The sequence below is a fragment of the Cygnus atratus genome, chromosome 5 (assembly GCF_013377495.2).
Source record: "Cygnus atratus isolate AKBS03 ecotype Queensland, Australia chromosome 5, CAtr_DNAZoo_HiC_assembly, whole genome shotgun sequence".
Lineage (NCBI taxonomy): Eukaryota > Metazoa > Chordata > Aves > Anseriformes > Anatidae > Cygnus > Cygnus atratus.
Genome location: NC_066366.1, coordinates 39,340,938 through 39,363,004, shown reverse-complemented (window position 1 = coordinate 39,363,004; position 22,067 = coordinate 39,340,938). Strand labels below are relative to the sequence as shown.

General features: G+C 39.5%; 2 protein-coding genes across 5 annotated transcripts in view; one reads left to right on the top strand and one right to left on the bottom strand.

Annotated features, from left to right (window-relative positions):
* Positions 1-2: 2 nt before the first annotated feature.
* Positions 3-14,984, top strand: PPP2R3C (protein phosphatase 2 regulatory subunit B''gamma). 3 transcript variants are annotated; one of them, XM_035540043.2, is made up of 13 exons: positions 3-107; positions 386-513; positions 1,642-1,746; positions 2,320-2,432; positions 3,280-3,377; positions 6,243-6,313; positions 6,996-7,128; positions 8,248-8,303; positions 8,377-8,452; positions 9,080-9,216; positions 10,803-10,940; positions 13,284-13,343; positions 14,041-14,514. In XM_035540043.2, exons 1-13 carry the CDS (start codon positions 59-61, stop codon positions 14,227-14,229), a joined length of 1,353 nt encoding a protein of 450 aa, XP_035395936.1. In that variant the 5' UTR covers positions 3-58; the 3' UTR covers positions 14,230-14,514. The 3 variants fall into 3 exon arrangements, with proteins under 3 accessions (XP_035395936.1, XP_035395937.1, XP_035395938.1); XM_035540044.2 differs by having other exon boundaries at positions 18-107; positions 241-513; positions 14,041-14,984; XM_035540045.2 differs by having other exon boundaries at positions 59-240; positions 14,041-14,984.
* A 306-nt stretch (positions 14,985-15,290) lies between these two features.
* LOC118244805 (signal recognition particle 54 kDa protein) overlaps positions 15,291-22,067 on the bottom strand; it is a 33,416-nt gene continuing 26,639 nt past the window's right edge. The window contains exons 3-5 of one of the 2 annotated variants that reach the window (XM_035540046.1): positions 20,167-20,233; positions 18,403-18,500; positions 15,291-17,538 (exon numbers count right to left, since the gene is read on the bottom strand). In XM_035540046.1, coding sequence (XP_035395939.1) covers positions 17,326-17,538; positions 18,403-18,500; positions 20,167-20,233 — 378 coding nt within the window. In that variant the 3' untranslated portion in view covers positions 15,291-17,325. The remainder of the gene's footprint in view (positions 17,539-18,402; positions 18,501-20,166; positions 20,234-22,067) is intronic. The other variant, XM_050711106.1, reaches the window with a different exon arrangement.

The following is a 22,067-nucleotide window of genomic DNA, read 5'->3' as shown; positions in this document are numbered from 1 at the left end:
GGCGCGCCCGGCGCGTCGGTGGGTGCAGGGCGCATGCGCGGCGCCGCTGGCCGGGGCCATGGACTGGGCGCGGAGCCTGCGGGGCCGCCTGGCCGCCCGCCGCCTCGGTGAGTGGGCGGGGGGGGGGGGGGCGCTGGCTCGTCTTCCTCCTCCTCCTCCTCCTCCTCCTCCTCCTCCTCCTTCTTCTGGAAGCGCTCAGCCGGGGCTGCCTCCCCACTGAGTCTGTTATTGATGTAATAGGTGTGTGCTCCGTTCCTTTCCGCGTAATGACTGCCCCACCGGTCCGTACGGCTTTGTAAGCGGCGGTGTTAGTTCCTCTTCTCGAGTCCTGCGGCGTGCTAGAGCTCTAGAGTCCAACGTGGAAACTGTTTTCTGTGTTAACCAGCCAAAAGGAGCGAGCAGGAGCTGAAAGATGAAGAGATGGAGCTGTTCACAAAGTACTACGTGGAATGGAAGGGCGGGAGGAAAGGTGGCAACCCGTCATACACCAACATCCCGCGCTTCTACTACAGGGTAGGTGGGGCAGCCAGGTAAACAAGAGGCTGTTTCGTCTCATAAAAGACGCTTGTGCTTATTCAAAGGGGCGTTTCAGCCTCAGAAGCTGAAGTATCTTGAGATCTGAAAGATGGGGATCTCTTATCTCTGTATGCTTACAAATTTCAGCAGTTTCAAATAATTACCAAGCATCTTGTGAAAGGCCATGAAATAGTTTGGTACTCAGGCAGTAGGCTTGGGGGTTTCCTAGAGGTAACAAGTCCTGCTTCTCTTTCAGAGGTACTTCCCTTTTTGGCATACAGGTGTTACAAATAAATACCTTCTTGTTTATATTCAGACACTGTAGGCTGCTACTTTGTGAAAAGGATGGGTCCTTAGTCTTGCAAACTACAGATAAAGCTCTTGCTTACATCTGCCAGAAATGCTTGGTCAGGCAACTTACCTGTGGCATGCATCAGATAGCTTTGGGGGACTATGAGAACAAAAGTTTGACACCTTGATAGTGCTGGCATTTATCAGCTTGACGGTTCACTGCTGTCTAGTCTTGTATCATCCCATATTCCTTAGGATCATGGGTTTCTGCCAACAAAGTTCTCGTGTACTTATGTTTCAGTTGATGACTATACATGCAAACATAAGTTCTGATGGTGATGGTATAGTTTTTTGTGTAAACGTTGGTAGAATTTTCATACAAAGCATTCTCCCGTATTTTGCTGACCAAAACATGTCTCATAGACACGTATGCTTTTGAGAGTCAGGCCTACCATGAAACAGAAAGTGCTGCTCTCTCCTGACTAAAAACACACTAGTAAATGACTCGTGTAGCCCTTCTATCTTGTAACAGTGGGAAAATGCTTCTAAGGTGGGTTACCAGGTATGTGATAGGTCTCCCTGTCTCTCATGTCAACGTCCTGCTTTAAATAAGTATTTCAGTAATGAAATAATTTGAGACAGCATGCAAATGTAAAGTACACCTGTAGAAGAAGCAGGTACCACACAGTGTTCTGGTCAGTAGTATGATATTTTCTGTTGAGTAAACAGCTTTATCTGAGGGTGTGAGTCAGGGTTACCTAAGAATACTTGCTAGCTTTGTAGTTTTTGAATGGTACTACTGTACAGAAAATTAAAACATCACAATGCTTTTAGCTGCCAGCTGAAGATGAAGTCTTGCTTCAGAAATTAAGAGAAGAATCTAGAGCTGTCTTTCTGCAAAGAAAAAGCAGAGAGCTGTTGGATAATGAAGAGCTGCAGGTAAGAAAATATCTTCTGTACATCTTGTAAAGACTTGACAAACTTCCTTTCTCCACACAGTTTGAGTATCTGTCGTCAGCCCGCAGAATCTTGTGTGGCTGGTAAGGTGCTTTGTATTTGGGCACGTTGGCTTATTGTGAAGTCCTAGATAAAACCAAAGTGCTGAATAGTCTTTGGCTGATAAGGTTAAGTGTAAGACTTCCTCTTGATGTACATGAGGATTAAATCAATGGCTTCTAGTTTTCCAGCACATTCCATCAATTTCCTAGGGGGCCCAGAAGTAGTAAGTATTTGGGTATCCCTGAGAGAAACTCCAGAGACAGCTGAGTGTACTGCAGTGCAAATACAAAGGGATGTGACCCTGGAAATCCTAGTGGTGTGTGTGTAATGCCAGTTTAGAGCAGTGGAAGTACTGCTTGCTTGCTTTCCTGTCTGAAGTGATGTGTACTAATTAACTGAGATAGCCTTGCAGTAAAAATGCATTTTTGCTGCATTTCTTAGATGCTTTGTCTTATGCACATCGATGTATACAGAGTGATATTTACTTAACCAAATATATAAATGCCTTTCAAGAACCTCTGGTTTCTACTGGACAAACATCAGACATCACCAATGATAGGGGAAGAAGCAATGATCAATTATGAGAACTTCTTGAAAGTTGGTGAAAAAGCTGGACCTAAATGCAAGTAAGGCTTTCTTCTCTTGTATATGCTTACTGTGGCCAAGTTTAAATGGTGCTGTAACTTTCAACTGCTCAAATAAACAGAGACAGTTTAGTGGTGACAGAAATCACGTTCATGAAGTTATTGCTGAACATGATGCTTTACATCCTTGCAAAGGTGTATTGCCTGCATCTCTGCAGCCTCTTGATAGAGGCGTTTGCCAAAGAGAATACTATGTTCTTTTGAAGAAATTCTCATCGTTGTAAGTATTTTTATGATGGTACTACTTGGAGAGGAAATCATGTCTAGCAATACTGCTTAGCATTCTGTAATATTTTTTGATGGAACCTTTCCTACCAAATATTCTGTGTATGTCATGAAATTAATACTGTTTCTTTATGCTCCTGTGGGAGACTGCTGTCATGCACAGCTATGTTGTGCGTGTAGCTTTGTGATTGAGTTTTAGGCAGAAGCAGGTTAGTTGTCAGTACTGGCAGTTCCTTTTATTATGCATGTGTTATTGCAGAAGGTTGGGAGCTACCAAATATATTGCACTAAAGAGAAATTAGGTTGGAGAAAAACTCTTTAAATGCTCACGTTGAAGAGTTTCACATGCATGAGCAGTAGATGCTGCTGCTTTTTGAGTTTACTATTGTTACTTGGGAGGTTCCCAACTATAAGTGTGTACTTGCTGTGAATACATTCTACACTTGTTGGGTGTAGCAGAGCAAATTAATGTATCTGAAGACACAGAACATGTTCTGTGTTGTTAAAACAGTCTTTAAAGTGTCTGAGTTTTGGGTATGGAATAGCATCTATCAGTACAGTGTAATTAGATGCACAGATGGAGCTTTGTGTTTGTGTTTTACAGGCAGTTCTTCACAGCCAAGATCTTTGCTAAATTACTCCATAACGATCCTTATGGGAGGATATCCATCATGCAGTTTTTCAATTATGTCATGCGAAAAGGTTAGTTGATGTTTCCACTCTTTTGATGAGCAGTTGTTTTGTTTTCAAGGCTATTTTAACCTTTGTTAATTACTTGCTGTTCTCCTCAAAAGCAGTGAGATCTATCCCTTGATTGCTAATGCTGTTGTCGTGGAGGTTTGAGGGGTTTTTGTTACCCTGAGGTGAGAGTTCACTATACCTCTGAAGTCCATCAGCCAGCGAGATCGCTGATCTGTTTATTGTATATGTTATCAATCTAATTTCCTTTATTCAGGCAGTATTGTGAAGAATAATACAATGAACTTCTGTGGCCAGTGTGATCTTAACCTCTGGGATGGGACTGTCCAGCAGATAGCTTTGTTTACCAGCTGTTTTCCCTTCTACAGAGCGTTATCAGTCTTCTGACTGTGCTTGTCCAATATGTAAATGTGTTCTTGTCCATGTCAATATAGCCTTACTATATTGTCGGCTATTTTTGATTATAAGTAGCCTTTGGAGCTGAAAAAATACTAAATCTATATATAAGTATTTAATCTGTATTGGATCTTGTTAACAAGATGAGACTGGGTAGCAGAAAGGAAAGGTTGCTTCATTGCCTTGTCCCGTGTGCTTTCTTGGATCTGGTAGAGCCTTCAGGAGGGGAGAATGGTGGTGTTCTCTAGACCAGCTCAGCTTGTTTAACTTAAATTCTTGAGGTGCAAAGGATGAGAAATGTGTTAAGCAGGAAATCTGGTAAGCAGAAGTGGAAAGTATGCAAGAAGGGAGTGGTGCATCTGTTGACAGCAAATGGCAGACACAAAAGCTACAGGATAGAAAGACTTTCTGTGAAGTCTGTGGAAATTGTGTGCTTTTCAAAAAAGCCTACTGGGAAAGACAGAACAGAGATACACAGCTCTCCATTTCAGTTGTTTCATGGAAGTTTTGCCATAAACACACAAGACTTAATACCTGCCTCCCACTGTGTAAAACAAAACAAAAAAAAAGAAACAAAACCACCACCAACAAAACACACACACTTAGACACAGGCAGCTTTCTGGCTTTCGGTGTGTCACACCTCAATATGATTGCGTTGTCAGTCCCTGTCCAACACAAGTCCCATTGCAGTGTTTGCCCCTCTTGGGACAGTTCCACAAAGATCCTTGGTTTTGCTTGCTTTCAGTACAGAACTTCTCCAACAAAATCAGCCCAGTAGCATATCTGTGCAGTAGCTGAGATCATTCCGCTGTCTGTTGGACAGCATTTCTTATGAGCTTTAAAGACCAGACTAGGTTTTGAATTTAAATCTTCTCTTCCTTTCTTTTAGGAGCTTTCAGTTAATACTGTAGACTAGGATTAGTTGTTTCTATCTGTGCTTACTGCTAAGGCTCCTCAGACATGGCAGTGAAAAGATGGGGTGGGGGACAGATGAGGGGAGTTACCCCACAGCTGCCTTGGAGCAGTGCAGTCCCACATCCCACCTGGTTTTGACAGAGGCCATGCAGCTGAGCTGCCCATCTCTAGAGGGGATGCTGCAGCAGGGAAGAGGCCAGAACATCCTAAAAATCAGCTTACACTGCTCCGACTAGGATGCCTCATGGTATTCTCTAAGCAACTGAGCTTTGGGTTTTTTTCTTTTATATGCTTGTAAAGGTTTTAGGAATAGCGGTGGGCATTCGTGTACTTATTCCAAACATGTAGCGTTCTGTTTTTATCCTTCCTGCCTCCACTTGGAGGATTTCCTACTGTCATGGATTACAGCCTCTCTTCCTATTTCATAATGATCTGTGCAACCCTTCTGGGAAGGTCTGAGAGACAAGCAAAGTTAGTAACTGAATAATAGAGAAGCATTTCCCAAAGCACTGTCTAACTCCAGAAACAGTCGTCCTTCAGGAAAAACAGTGGTTGAATTTGTTGGCTTTGCTGCACGAGTCAAGCACGGTAAAAGCGTCTTGAATCACTTCAGGGTGTATGATGCACTTACCTGTAAACTTCAGCCAGCCATAAAATGGCCTCACCAGCCGGCCTCTGGCATCTTTGAGTGATACTTGGTCCACCTTGACAAGCACTTAACCCTGAAGAGAAGAATGTTGGTATGAAGTACCAACGTTCTTCAATAACAACATGTTTCATAAGGGGAGCTTTTAAACTGTTTCTTCATAAAATGAAAGTTAGATTTAGCACAGAATATGTGAATAAGTTTTCTCTTGTCTGATCTGTACTCCATCTCTATTACCGTGTTTTAACAGTGGCAGGGCAACTGGAAAATGCAGTTCAAGTTGTGACCATAAAGGTTTCCTGACTTAACTCTTGCAGCTCTGGATATCCCTGCCATCAAGCACGTTGTCCTGTAATTTATCAGATTTAATTTATCTGATTAATGCACCTTCTCATTTCAAAAACAGATGCTTGTGCTATTTTAATTCTACTGTTGTATTGTAACTCAGAAGTGAGGTTGCTACAGTTGGGTGTAGCTGCAGTGCCTCACGCTGCCCAAGGGGCTGTAGCAATCTAACAAGCAATTTGTATACCACATTGTACAGCTGTTTTTAATGCTCTACAAGTAGTTCAGTGAGAGAACAAATCTCTGATTCAACATACCAGATAAAATGTGGTACCTGCTCAGCCATTACTCACAGCTGGTTATTACAGGGCAGTCTTGGTCACAGCATGCCACATATCACTAGTGACTCTTATCAGTTTGGAGACTGAACCAGGGTTTCTCAGCAGGGTTGGTACCTACCTGCTTAAATCTCTGAAAAACAGGAAATAGAGGTTGTTAATATCTAACAGTTCTGCCTGAACTGCCTGAAAGATGTAAGTTCTGCCTGAAACTTCAAATTTTGGTGAGGCCTCAAAAAAAAAACTCTCCAGGTTTTTACACTACAATTCTGTTTTCTGTTTTGCAGTGTGGCTTCATCAGACAAGAATTGGTCTCAGTTTATATGACGTGGCAGGACAGGGTTACCTCAGAGAATCGGTAAGTACATTCTTGGTTAACTTAATGTCTGTCTTCACTCACGTGATAGAGCATTGAAACAACATAATCTAGGTTTGGGGAGGGCACACTTGTTAAGATAAATATTGATCTGTATACTAGAAATTCGGTGGTGAGAGGGCTGCCAGCCTTTTTAACTTACAGGTAATTCTCTGAAAAAGAGACTAGCTCTTTACTAGCTCTGTTAGGATATAGTAGAAATCACAAAACTATGGCTAGAGTGGGCTTCAGTGAAATTAATCTCCTAACAGAAGTTAATATTATAAAATAAAAAGGTTCTAGTTACTGCCCTCCTTAAAAAGATATATTAAAGAATGTTCAGCAATAGGGTAATCTAGTTGGGAGTTACACATTGGTATTTGAAAAAGGTGCAGTTGGAATGCATTTATATTTACATGTGAAAATCATCTAATTTTTAACCTTCTGCTTTATTTGCAGACCATTTCAGTCATTGCACCACATGTACATGTTATGCATCTGACCTAGGATTTCTTGAACACTGATACTAGCTCTTTTGCCTGCATTTATGTTCTTTCCTGCATTGTTGCTGGGTTGTATTTTTAATTAAGTGTATGTGACAGGGTGGAGTGTAGCAAACAACTATGCTTTAAACAATAGTAGTGTTTAAAGCTTCTGTATGTATGCTCTTTTCTTAATACTGCAGGATTTAGAAAACTATATTTTGGAACTCATCCCTACTTTGCCACAGCTGGATGGCTTAGAAAAATCTTTTTACTCCTTTTATGTCTGCACAGCAGTTAGAAAGTTCTTCTTCTTTCTGGATCCTCTCAGAACAGGTAGGTCTGTGTTTCTCAAATTCTAAGTATGTGGGAATATTTTCACTTCTAAAATGTTTCTACCGAAGCTACTTGTGCCTTCAAAATAATATATAGTTATATTTGTAAGGTCCCATTCAGCAGTACTGTATTTGAATATTAATCTCCCCTGAAGACCATGAGGCTTTCCACGGGTTGGGTAGTCAACTCGCACTGCTAATGAGTTGCACTGAAGTATCCATCAGCTGAGGTAGTACGGAGTTACAGAAATTAACAGATAAGACATTGTTTCATCATAATATGTCATTAGCAGTAGCTAATTTTATAAGTGTTTAAAATGTGTAGAAAACACAGTAACTTATGAACTGTGGGGCAGAACATCCACAGGACTGAGGAAATGCTCAAGAATGCTTATTGTGATGCACTTCTCTTGTGTTCAAACTTGAGCACACCATATAAGCTCACTAGAAGAGGTTTGCAGTTATGGCTGCTAATTCTCTTGTTACAGCTGTAGCTTACTCGGACAAGAATTTGATTTTATTCCCCCTATCCTTGAATTAAGTCACAAACTATGCATTTTCGAGATTTTTGCTGTGCCACTTGAAGATGTCAGAGTTGTGTGGGCAGTACCCTCTAGCAGAGGTAATAACAAGCATGTAGAGAGGGTGTATGTGAAGCTACAACGTCGTTCTGCACAGCTGTTTGTGTAGCATCTGCCCACTGGTAAAAGCTTCATCAGCAGAAGTTTTTGTCAGGTCTGTAGTTTCTGAAAATGTAAAAATCACATTGCTTCAGGGACACTTTTTCTAGTAAACATTTTAAGCATATGCTTTCTTTTTATCTTTTTATTTTACCCTTTGAGTTGAACATTTATATTTTTATCTAGTTTTCTGGCTTTTAGAGTTGCAACCTAACTCCTCTTCTACCAATATCAGACTAGTTTTGTTCCATCATTTGAAAAGCTACTTTTATTTTATCATTTAAATGACTGCATTATCCTTGATGTAAGAATTTATTTTTTTGTACTTTAAAAAAAACAAAAAGGCATTTTTTTGTGCTGAGAACCAGGTAAATGAGAACTGCCAAATGGATGTGTTGGCTAGGTGACTGTTAAAATGCATTTTCTTCTTCTTGCTGCAGGGAAGATAAAGATACAGGATATCTTAGCTTGCAGCTTCCTGGATGACTTACTGGAGGTAAAGATCTATTAATATATACTATTGTATTTTAGTTTACTATTTCTGAATTCTAACTTTATATTTCACTTAGTTAAGGGATGAAGAACTCTCTAAAGAAAGTCAGGAAACAAATTGGTTTTCTGCTCCTTCTGCGTTAAGAGTTTATGGTAGGTTCCTTTTATATATGTGAACACTTCTTTTTCTCCACATTGTATGACTTAGGAAAAATAACACTAGGAATTTGATTGTTATTTTTTTCTCTTTAAATCCTTCTGATAACTTGTCTTTTCAACTCCTTTAGCCATCTTTTCAGTATATCCTCCTGACTTTACAGTTTCTGTTTTCTAATGTTGCTCTTTACCTCAGTTTTATCCTGCCATTTTCTGTTCCCTCTGGCATAAGGTACAAGATTCCTCTGTAACCTTCTCTTTTGACAGTTCTGCTCATACTTTTATCACCTTTAGATCTTTTTTGTTTACAGCAGATCTGTTTAAAATGTTCTTGTCAGTCTTTTACACCTTTGTATAAACAGCCTTTACTTTTGAGCTGTTAATTTATAGTGGAACTGTTTAGTGCCTTGTTATGGGAGTTCTGATGGCCCAGTCTGTGCCCCCCACATGTTGTGCTCATTTGTGTTGCTCTGTGAATATTATTGTGGATCTAGTGGATTCCCACTTAACTACGTTAATTTTATGATGAAAATTAAATTAGCATTAAACACACTAAATTTTCTTTCTCTATTGAAACAGTTTGGTGATATAGCAATAATATATTTTGTCCTGTCTCCTCCCTAGGGCAGTACTTAAACCTTGATAAAGATCACAATGGCATGCTCAGCAAAGAAGAACTGTCCCGATATGGAACAGGGACTCTGACCAACATATTTTTGGATCGTGTTTTTCAGGAATGCTTAACTTATGATGGAGAAATGGTAATTGAATATTTATACTCTGTTCACAAGATAAAAGCTTTTTCTTATTGATGAGGAAAATGTCTCAAAAGCAGTATCTTAAAAGAAGTTTGGGATGAAGCAACTTTTATTTGTCGTTGTTCACAGAAATGACAGTGCAGCAGATTAGAAAATTAATTTTCTAACATCAGGATGATTGCAGTGTGGTTGGAAAATGAGTTGTTTGCTTTGAAAAGTAGTGGTGTTAGGAAATCCAGATAACCTAGGATAGAACTTCTCTTCCACTTGCAGATTCAGTAATACAAAGTGCATGTTGCAAAAAATGTATACATATAGCCATGCTTCTCAATTATGTTTCATTATTTAAAGAGAGACACATTTCATACTATTGCAAGTTGCCTTCATGATGAAGTGTTCAGGTTTGCTAATAGTGTTGGTTCTTGTTGTTGTTGTTGTAGGCTTTATATAGCTGTGAAACATGTGAAGTCTAACTAAATTACAGTTAAAACAAAACCTGAGCCCTAGGTTTATTTTGAAAGCTTAAGTTAATGCATCGCTACTTACAATGTCTGCATTCAGATGACTTAGAATCCATAGAATCACAGAGGTTATGGAGAGAGATCCTCTTAGTTGCCTCCGGTTTGCTGGACTTGCTCCAGTAGGCCCGTATCTCACTTGTACTTGGGAGTCCAGAAGAGGTTAGCCAGCACTCAGGTGTGGGCATATATATATCTATATATATATAGAGAGAGAGAGAGAGAGAGAGAGAGAGAGCTGTTGTCAGCTGCCTTTGCTGCACTGTCTTGTGGTCAGCTTTGTGCCCATGAGGACTCCCAGCTCCTGTGCAAAGCTGCTTTCCTCTAGTTAGCCCACAGGCTGTACTGGGGCATGGGGTTTTCCCTCCCTAGATGCAGGATTTTGCATTCCCTCTGTTGAATTCAATGAGATGCTCGTTTCTCCAGTCTGAGGTCCTTCTGATTGGAAGCAGAACCTGCTGGTGTTTAAGGTAGACATGGTTATTGCATTCACAGGACTGTAGGATTTTGGCCATTGGTTGTCACAACTGTATGTTAATCAGGAAAGCAAGAATCAGTACTAGTGGAAAAAGTAAGAAAAGTGAAGAAATGTACAAATCTTTGCTTGCTAATGCTTTAACCACATGGTTTGCCAGACTACCTACTCTGGTCTAAGAATTGTGTACTTTTATTGGTCATATAGTTTACTCTTGGATAACAGTGGGATTACTACTACTGGATATTTCTGATTTGTTTATGACAACTTATTACAGCTTTAACTGGTTAGGTATGCTCAGCAGCCTAAAGATGTAATGAACATTGTTTAAAAGTGTGTATGGAGCTTGTTTAATTTGGATTTATGCTTGGAATCCTATTCTGCATCTAAAATGGCAGAATCTCCTATCCACAGCAGTCACTAGAAACTAACTTTTCTGTTCGCATTGCTGGTAGCAGCCATTTTCTATTTCATGTCGTCCTTTTCAGAAAATAGACTGATCCCCTACAATGAAATAGCTGCCAATTATAATGTTCCTGCTTGCAAAATCAATTTAGAAAGAAGACTGTAATAAACGTGATTGTGTCTACTTTTAGGACTATAAAACCTACCTGGACTTTGTACTCGCATTAGAAAACAGAAAGGAGCCTGCAGCTCTGCAATATATTTTCAAACTGCTTGATATAGAGAACAAAGGATACCTGAATGTCTTTTCCCTTAATTATTTCTTTAGGGTAAGTCTCTTTATACAGGTAGGCCATTTTCTGTGTTTATGGTGTTATAGCCTGTGTGCTTCTGCATGCAGATCTGCAGGGAATCACTTTGAATTACCAATACCCACTGGGAGGCTAGTAACTGCTTGTAAGAAGATTTAAAACATTTTTTAAAAAATTGCAAAACTTGGAAAGAATTCAAAAGGTATTTCAACATTTTATCTGCAGTTGAAATTAACTGTTTTGATTTCATTTAGGAAAAATATTTTTTATTGATTTCAAAAAAGGTCCTTAAAATTGCCTAATTATTACCTGTTAAAATCTCTTATGATGGTTCTAGTTGGTTATTGCTCATGCGTTTAATTTCCACTGTAATCCTAAAATACGATACAAGAAACGAAAATACTGAAATGCAGTGGTGGCCTGTACAGCTGTGGGATTTTTTCATCCAGGGTACCCCTTGCAAAAAGCCTTTCACATATTTAATACTCTATTTTTTATCTTTTTTCCCCAAATAGGTCTGAAATAATGTTTTGGAGTTGATGTTAGACTTAATCTAAGACTGTAAAGTATCCCTTTGAATTATGGCTTTGGGGGTGGGGTTCTTTTTCTGGTTTGTGGTGTTCTTTTCTAATTGATACCTTGGGTGTCTTGGGAAGGGGAATGTCAGAGTAAAGTAGTATTTTTGTTGTCTGTAGGTTCCCAGCTTGGGACTACATTTTTGCGGTTGGTTTCGGCTGAGTTGAGAGCATGATGCTTTTTGTTCATGTTCAAGGCCTTCTTTTGGTGATATTTATTCAGACACAGGAACAAATGCTTCAGTTTTCTGTATGTGGGTCATCATATTAAAACTTCAAAAATAAATGTCATACTTCTCCCTGTGCTCAAAGTATGAGGACCAAGGTACATCAGTCAACTCATTAAGTGTTCAGGCCTACTCAAAGGCATAGTCTTATACCCACCTTCTTTCTTTATGTTCAGATGGAGGCTTATTGCAATAAACTTTGGTAGGGACTATAACCATATCATTTCATAAACAAACAAACAAAAAAAAAGGGACTTCTTATCTTGAAGACCTTTCTTAAAAAGGAAAGGTGGTTTTAAAAAAAAAAAAAAAAAAACTTAAACCGCATTTTGGAATCAGAGTAATTTAGGGTGGAAAAGAACTTGTTGGATCGCCTGCTGAGGGCAGGGCTGGCTTCATAGTGAGGTTAAGCTGTTCCAGGCCTTGTTCAGGCAAATTTGGGGTATTTCCAAGGATGGAGACTCAGTAGCCCGTTTGGGCACTGTGTTCCAGTGCTTGATGACCTTGCTGAGAATATCTTATCCCCCAACCCTTTCCCCTGTCTTGGCCTAATCAGAATGTCCCTTGCTACAGTTAGTGTCCATTCCTTTTGTCCTTGCACTGTGCGTCTCCAAGAGGAGCATGGCTGTGTCATCTCTCTAACCGCCTGCTAGGTTGCTGAACTAGCATGTAGGTTTGTACCACCAACTTTGGCTTTCTGTTCTCCAGGCTAATAAATCGTCTTATCAAGCCTCTCTTCCCATCTGTGCTTGCTTTGGCTACCTGAGCATCCCGATGGCCCTCTAGTGGGCTCGCAGTGGTTTGTCAATGTCTGTCACAGACTGGGGAGCCCAAGGCTGCATCTGGACCATAGTGATACAGCTGTCCTAGCAGGGCTGTGCAGCTTGTGCTAGTGAAGCAAATGGTTTTATTCACAGTCGTCGTTTGCAGGCAGAGGTTTGGTGATGCAGCTCTAAATAGCCTTGCATTAACAGAGCTAATAGTAGCAAATACTGTCTTACTCCAGATCAGAAATGCCTACTTAAAGCATGAAGCAGGAGAATCCTTCCATGCACAGACAAATGCTCGAATAGAAAAATGCACCACCTCCTTCGCATTATTATTTGATCAGTCATAATACAAGTTCCATTTTCAAAGCAATTGCAAGTCAGTAGCCACACTGCTGTGTCTGTCTGCTGATCGGTCTTTCTCCTTTTCTATTTCCCTAGTCTGTATTTCACATTTTCTAGGACAACGGAACCTTCTGGTTTTATTGTATTCCTGTCTTGAGTGGTGAATGGTAATATTCAAGTGTCTGCATGTCCTGTTTGCAGAACGCTCAAATGCTGGTCATAATGATCCTGGGTTCTTGTTACGCTGACAAAGAGCTGTGGACCTAGAGATGTGTATCGATTGTCGTAACTCACTGCTGCCTTACTTGTGGAAGAGAATTGACTGCAAGCTGTGCTGTTAATGCTTTGTCACAAGGCAATACAGCTTAAGATGCAGAAGCATTTTAAAAAGTTTCTTACAGTGTCAGTATAACACTGGACTGCTTTTTTCTAACTTCTGTTTTTTAGGCTATTCAGGAACAAATGAAAATCCACGGACAAGAACCGGTTTCTTTTCAGGATGTGAAGGTTAGTTTTCCTGAATAGAGAACTACATAAAATATTTGAATAAAGATTTTATAACTTGCTTAATATTGTAGTTTCTGGGTTGATGCATATTTACTTGCAGAGTAGTACAGGTGAATCTGACTTGTTATAGGTTTGAAAATGTCTTTCTGTTCAGCGGTTGCTTTGTAAGAAAAATCTGGTATTCAGCTGTTCTAGTAGTTTCCATATTTAATAGATGCATTGGCTGTTAATATGTACTGCTCTGCCTTAAAGATATTTCCTATATCCATTTCATAATTCAGGATCATCCCTCTGTGGGGGGTGTGGAGTTGACTAAAACCAACTATCAGTAAAATTTGCCTCACTGCTGCCTACTAACATCTAGCAATTTTAGCACTAAAAGTACAAAAGCTTCTATAAAACTTAACTTACACAAATGAACTGAGTTTCATGTTGCTACTTTGAGCCCAAAGCCTCCCCAGAAAAGTAAGTTCTTATTTGAGCTCTGTGAGCTGAGCACACTGGTCCTATCTGTAGCTGCTATTATGTTTTGTATCTTAAAATGGTTAGAGACTCAAAGTCTTGTTTTGTGAACTGGTGAGGATGTCACTAGTTATCCAAAGATCGTTCTGTATATGGTATAAAGTGACTATTATTCTACTCATTAATGTGTGGGGGCTTTTTTCCCCCAATTTTGGCTTTTTTTTTTCTTTCACAGGATGAAATCTTTGATATGGTAAAGCCTAAGGATCCTTACAAAATCTCCCTTCAGGATTTAATCAATAGCAGTCAAGGAGACACTGTTACCAGCATTCTAATTGATCTGAATGGGTTCTGGACATACGAGAATAGAGAGGTCCTTGTGGCAAGTGATAATGACAGCACTGCTGACGTTGATGATACGTGACTTTGAACAGGAGTAGACTGTATCCATTGAGATATCTCTAACTGAAGCATTCATTAACTGTTGGAAGCTGGAAACATTCATTACTTGAATCGATGTCTCTTCCATTTTACTCCTTCCCACCTTATTCCCCCTCAAGCATATAATATAAAATGTGGTACAGAGGAATTGCAGAACTAATTCCTGAAAACAAACCAGCAAGTCTTGTTTAAGAGGTAGCTATGGTCTGGTGTGTGTGCGGTGTGGTTTTTTAAATAAATATTTGTGGACTTTTTCCTTAAACACAAAGCCTTTTTATTATTTGAACATTCCAATATGGAATGCGAATTTATCCTGAAAGCAAGAACGAGTTTCTTGGGTATCCTCAGCGCCACCCTGTATCCACACAGCCATCCGGGGCCTCCCACAGCATTCCTTGTGGCTTCGTGTAATGACAGCACTGTTACGCATCCTGCTGTAAAGGCAAAGGTCTTCAGCAAGACCTAAACAGCTTAGGCATTTTTCTTGATTTGTATGTCTAGCTTTGTCTGGCAGAAAGGGTAACTATTCAATCAGTTCAACATTTATTCGCTTGCTTGCTTCTGAAGAGTTTCCTGGACAGAAATGGAACCACCCTAGCTGCAGGTCTGGTTAAAACTAATCCAAATACCTGTATAAAGGCTTTCACTAACTTAAATTACATAAAATAGTTGCATAGGAGGTTAACTTAACTACAGCTGTAGCTCAGCTGTGTAATTAAAGAATAAGTGTTTTACTGATTTAATGAATTTATGTCAATGTTCCGACTTTCAGATAAAATTAGAAAGGCTGCAGGCCAGAAATAGTTGTAGTCCTACACTATTTATTAGGTTGGGTAGTGCTGAACACGTCAAGTACATTAACAAGTACTGCATAAGGTTGTAAGGAAGGGGTGGTGGGGGTGGTGTATCTTGAATTTCAGTGCCTGGATATTCCACTAGGATGTGTGTGACTCAAGAAGAATGCAAAGTGAACAAGCATGTATTCCTGTGTGTAGGCATAAGGTTTTAAAGACCCTGCAGTTTCAAAGGAAAACCCATAGCCAATTTTCAGTTCAAAAATCATATTAAATATAAAATAATGAATTAATACATTTACAGAAAAATTAAACCATTATGAAAGTAATCACTTTCATACAGTTTGCAAAAAAACTGACGGGAAGGATTAAGTTAAGGCACAGTGAGTAATACAGCATTTTTATACAAAGAAGTTTAACCCCAAGGCAGTGAGAGCATTTCTGATGCAACAGATAGTTGGGATAAAAGAAAATACAACTGACATTTTCTCTGCAGAAAAGCAAAGCATCCTTCAGCTCTACAGTTCCTACTCTTGAGCTAGGAGCTGCTTTTTTCTTTGCTATGGTACAAGAACTCCCAACACGATCTTTTTCTCTGTATTCCCCACACGATGAACCATACTCTCCCTTGCAGATGTTCAGGGCTATGGAATGATTTTACACAGCTGTCAGCACCCTCTGCATTACAATTCAAAAAGGCAAAGAACAGAGCATCAAAACAGATCAAATAGAGCAGACGACTGGATCTTCCTCAGAAGGTTTGCTGTAGTGCTGGAATGCTAGGGGCAAATGAGAAGCTAAAGCGTTTGAGTTGTATGGGACGCTATTTCAGGCTGAGAGCTGTTTGAAATACATAACTGAGTTCTGCAAACTAATAGCTGAGCTTCCTGGCCTGTGGTGTTCCAGCAGTCTCCTCAGTTAGCTGGTAGTGGGACCAAGGCCATGCAAGTGTGATGATGCCCAATATAAACTTTCTCTGAAGCCTCTTCAGGTTTATTTTTAGAAGTCTCAAGGACAAAAACAACAATCCCTACAGTAACTAGTACAGGTCTTCCAATCCTTTATCTACAAACTTTCTGCATAGACAGCGACTGGGACATGGTTGGTTGTCTGCCTGCCAGACTGATACCTGATTGTCCCAAAGCAAACCATTCACCTTCTACAAGGTAGAAGTAGGATCACAGTCACTGCACTGAAATTCTTTTAATTGAATGGTATTTGGGGCTGGTTAAAAACTGGAGCTACCTGCAAAAACGAGTATTGTTTCACTATCGAAACAAATGCTTTTCATGTTAAATAAAAAAGAAGTCATAAGCCTGGTTTTCTAATCTCCAGTTACATATATATTCTGCACTAGAGGGGAAAAGATACCTGCAGTGGCCCATTCCTTCTTCATAATTAAACGTTAACCTTAAACAGGCTATTTGTTTAATCAAGTACACTCACTCAGGTAACCTATGTTAAAAATAAAGTTTTTGTAGTTAGAGACTAGTACCATACACGATATCCAGTCATTGATTATAATTTAGCAAGACTTCAGTTTACATCCAAGGCCAATTCAGAGCAGGTAAAGAATCTATATTAATTCTTGGATTTGGAGTGACAGCATCTTACACTGATGCTTATTCTGTACTTTGCTACAGCACTATACAGCACAGCTGAGCACTTTTAGCCCCCAAGAGTGCTTGTACTAGTTCATAAATACTTAAGGGTGTTTACAGCCTCCTTTAGAGTTAAAAAAAGAAAAGGAAAATGTTCCATTAGGCCCTTAAATCTAATTAACGTTAAATCTAACCTCTCTTGTGTTAGTAACAGAAAAAGATACATGCACACAATAGTGACAATAAATAGGGGAATTCAGAAGTGATTATAATGACTTGTGAGTTACAGGACATTGATTCCTATTAATCTATTCATAGAGAGCCAAGTCGCAAACGTGCAGATCAGAAATAGGTGTTCACAAGGAGGAACAGCACTGCATCTGCAATCCACTGTGCCAGACAGCAATTTAAAGGAAAGACATTTTTACTTGCTTTACACAGAAATTCAATTTTAGACCAAATGTTTGTAGTGCAATTTTCATTTTAACTGAGGTGCCAATTTGGCAGAATGCCTCAGCCTTTATTAGGCAGACAGACTGAAGAGACATCACCTAGCTCTCTCCTGATCAATAAGAATGCTGTAAGTTGTATTACACTGAATAAGTATAATCCTATTTTTCCTCCTTATAGCCAGATCGTGACACCTGACACTTCCTATTTCCTACATTATACAGAGCTTTATACTTAGGTAGGGACAGGGACTACATCTTGTTTATTTTCCACAACAGAGTGGCAATCTCCCTCATTTTCAAAGTTTAAATTCACAAATGAAGTACATGTTGTTGATTCAGGCTGGTCTGTCTGGACAGGAGCTTCAGCTTGTGCCTTGTTCTGCTGCTCCTGATGCTGTCTTTCTGCTTCTTCTGATAACTTGTTTTCTTGTTCCTCCTCTTCCTCCTGAAAATACGTAACCAGATTCGTAAGTTACTGTTTACTTGAAATAAACACCACTTACCTTCTGTAACAACATACCAGTTGTATTACAAGAAAAGAAAGAATATTTACTCTGCTACAAAACAGTCACTAGTTTATCATAAGATTGGGTGTTTTGTTGTTTTTTTCTCCTCCATAATGGGAATTCTGGAAATAGCCCAAAGTGAAGGATTAAAGTGTGTGACATAAACACAGAAAAAATGACATATATCTAGGTAAGCAGTTTTTAGTCAAAAGTAGCAGTGATAGGTCCACCTTCTATAAAGCACTTTAAACCCTTAATAATTAAAAGCTATTAAAAAAGAAGTATCAAAACTTTAAATGTTTCACATTTCTTCCAAATGAAATTTATTAATTTTTGTATTTTTTTTTTTACTTTTGCATAAAATACTGGCTATCATTTTAAGTTACGGTTCAGAACAAATGGTAATATAATGTTCAATTTACCCTTGGCACTTTCTATCACACGAAATGGGACAAGTTTCAGAGTTTCAAAGTACACTCACTTTAAGTGAGTAATGTGAGGCAGCTGCCTCTTTAGGAACTGCTCCTTCCAGCTTCCTCACAGCCTTGACTTTAAAATGCATTGTAGAAGAGAAGCAAGTAGAGCAGTGCTCAGGACCCAACAGATAAGCTGGTGAGAAAATGCTAATGGATAAACAAGCATAAATCAAGCATCAAATGAAAACTGAAGGCGAACTAAAAGAGAGGTTCTAAAATTTAACTTCATTTTAGTAAGTATTGCACGAATACAAATTTTATTTTTAAAAATGCCAGGGAAGATAAGTAGGGAGAAAAAAATGTAATAATCCCATTTCACACACATACCTCTTTCTTCATTCTGTAATACTCATCAATAGCATATTGGTATTTTGGTGTGCTTATCCCCAAAACAGATGCAATCTTTTCCCCAAGGAAGTCACACACTGAAAATAAAGAGAGGTTTACAAATGATTAGTATCTAGAAGAAAGTTCTTGCACACAGTCCTGCTTTAAAAATTGTCATCTTTCCTGAATGGTTTTTCATAGTTCACTCAAAAGACAAAAGTAAAATCTGCTATGCTAATCTACTTATATATAGTTATTATTAGCTAAATATATTAATAATTGTTCCTTAAGACAGAGAATGAACAAAAAAGGAGCATGGAAATCAACAAAAAAAAAAACTTGATAATGGTAGTGTTTGCATTCTACCAGTTCTAGCTTTGTATCCAGGTTTGTTTTGCTAGGGCATCAGTTAAAGTACAAGCTTTTAATTGAACTTTAACTAAAAATTAAGGCTAGATAAAAATACACAGCTACCAACTGTACTGGCAATTCAGTCTAATGATACCAAGCGACTAAAGTTATTTATTGACAGATGTATACTTTAAGCCAGTATCAGTTATAACAATGATCTGTGTTGCATACTGATGGATTAATTAAATTTTTAGGTGTCAGCTGTCTCATTTTTCAAGCTAGAGGCTACATGCAGTTCTCCTTTGCTAAAATAGGTAGTGCAGTCAGAAGGATGGAATAGGTGGGCTTAGGTCAGTCAGTCTCTCTACCATGATGACAGCTAAAGCACTGATCCTTGAATAAAAACAAGCCAGAAATCAAATATATTGCACTTCAAATTAAAAATTTGCCCTGAGGATGTGAATGAGTTAGTCATCTTCAGTGAAAACAGAAGTCAGAAACTGATTGGCTCCGCGAGTATTCAGTCATTTTACAGGCAACCTTACAGACAGAGCTCTTGCAAAAGACCAGTTCAAATGACAAAGCTCAATGACACTGAAGTGAGATGGAAATATGTAGCAATCTTCAAATTCTTAAAAACTTCTGAAAAAAAGGAAAGCAATATCTACCATTGTGTATGAGGAAAAGACATGCAATGAATAGGATTACACTGTACATTAAGGTGCTTCTACAAACAATAAAAATCAATAGGATAGACTGTCAATAGTTTAAATCGAGGCTGTACAATCACGGAAATCCCACAAATAGTTGTCAATACACAATACACATCTTTACAATTTGGGAGGAACACAGATTATGACAAGCACTCTAAGCAAAATTTTATGAGGTCCCCAGGTCAATGAAAATTCTGTGTAGTGAGTTTAAGACTCTTGACAATAGCCCTATTTTTGTTTATTTTGCAACTTCAGCAGCCTGTTGTAAAGCACAAGACTAGGTGTGCTTTTGAGATACGTTCCAGTTTAAGTCTTCATAAAAAATCAATTTAGTTAGGTCAAACAGCATTCTTTTCAGATAAAATCACTCAAAATGGTTATATAAGAGAAGCTGAAATAAATCCCTTGCCAACATCACCATCACTCCATATGGAGAAAAAGAGAAAAATTGAAGTGTTCATCAAAAGGATTTTTCTGTTCATTCTTCATTCAACAGTTGTTGATTGAAAATAAATTAATAAATAAAATTAGTGCTAAAGACAAGAGATTATGTCTGCACAGAAAAAAATAAATAAATAAAACCACAATCTTATTCATTCTTTTGAAAAATTGACTGGTAGATCACAAAGATGATTTACAGCCCATCAAAGTGACTCAATATCCTTTCACGGCTTTACGTGAGAATTAAATAAAGCAATACCTGATAAGGTTGATGTGGCAACTCTTAGCATATGAAACCACAAGTAGGGTCCCCATGTGAGCGTTGTCTGTAACAACAAAACTAGTATCAGTACGTATAGCTGTAAGTTCATGGTACATAATAACACACGTGAAAGCTCAGACAGAGAAGAAAGATCTGTGACACTGCCTGTTTGCCAGCTACCACGGTATTTTTGCTTTGTAGTAAGTCTAGGCAAGACATACATGAAGCAAAGTATCACCATAAGATAGAAAGATGACCACTGTTATATCTGGGAACATTCATTTCACTGTTTTTTGTTTCCTACCCCTAGACTTGGAAAACAGCAAGCATCCAGCTCAATCCCAAGATAATTCTTATAACTATAAAGGCCTTTTCATAACCTTCTGAATTCTGTCAGACCAAACAGAGAAGTGGGTTAACCAAGTATTTCCTGGTTATAATAACGAGAGAACTATGAGAGACAGTTTAAAAAATAAACAAGCAAAACAACACTTCAAAATGGTCATAATGAAGAAGCTGCCTCCATGTATTTAAATACAGATATGAATTATCATTTGGAACTGTACCTGACGAACAAAACTAGGAACAGTGAGGGAGGGAGTCACCGGTGGCCCTGTGAGGGAGCAGCGGACAGGGCTGATTAGTAAAGGGCCTAGGATGATGTGAAGGGAAGGAAACACCAAATCAACAAACCAGGGCTTCAGCTGTCACCTCAAGCATTTGCATGTAGGCAAGGAAGTGCTTTCAAGGCACCATTCTGGAGGGAAAAAAAAAAAAAAAAGAAAGAAAAAAAAAGGAAAAAGGAAACACCCCTCCTGTGAAATCACCACGCTGGGGTGCCTGTCTGAAGTGCCTGGGCACGAAGGCACACAGCATGGGGAGTAACCACAAGGAGCTGGAGATCTGCCTGCAGCTGCAGGGCTAGGGCCTTGCTGGGATCATGGAGACACGGTGGGATGGTCTTGTGACAGGAGCGCGGCAATAGATGGAGACAGGCTCATCAAGAAGGACACGCTGGGAAGCAGATGATGGGGAGCTGCCATTTGTGTGAGCAGCTGCAGTGCATGGAGCTCTGCCGGGGGATGGATAAGGAGCCAGCTGAGAACTTATGGGTAAGGATTAAAGAACTAATTATGGGTGCCGTCCTCATGTATCTGCTATAGGGCACCTGACCAGGAAGAACACGTGGATGAGGCCTTCTACAGACAGCTAGAAGCAGCCTCACATTTGCAGGCCCTGCACCTCATGGGGACTTCAACCCCCCGATACCTGCTGGAGGAACACCATAGCAGGTACCTTGAGAGAACTGATGATAACTTCCTGACACAAGTGACAGAGGAGCCAACAAGGAAAGGTGCTCTACTGGACCTCATACACACAAAGGAGGAAGAACTCATTGGGGTTGTGAAGGCTCCAGGCAGTGTCAGCTGCAGTGACTGTGAGGTGGTGGAGCTCAGGATCCTGAGAGGAGGGAGCAGAGCAAACACCAAATCACAACTCTGGGCTTCAGGAGAGCAGACTTTGACCTCTTCAGGGATCTGCTTGGAAAAGTTCCCTGGGCAAAGGCCCTAGAGGGAAGAGGGGCCCAGGAACGCTGGGTGATATTCAGAGATCATCTCCTCCAAGCTCATGAGCAATCCATCCCAAAAAGTAGGAAGTCAGGCAAATATGCCAGCAGGCCTGTGTGGGTGAATGAGGAGCTCCTGTCCAAACTCAGTCACAGAAAGGGACTATACAGAGGTGGAAGCAGGGACAGATAATGTCGGAAGAATATAAAGCAGCCTGAGCATGAGGGGACATGATTAGGAAAGCCAAAGTGCATCTGGACTTAAAGGGCAAGAAGAAGGGCTTCTGTAAGTTCCTCAGTAGCAAAAGGAAGTTGTGGGGCCACTGCTGAA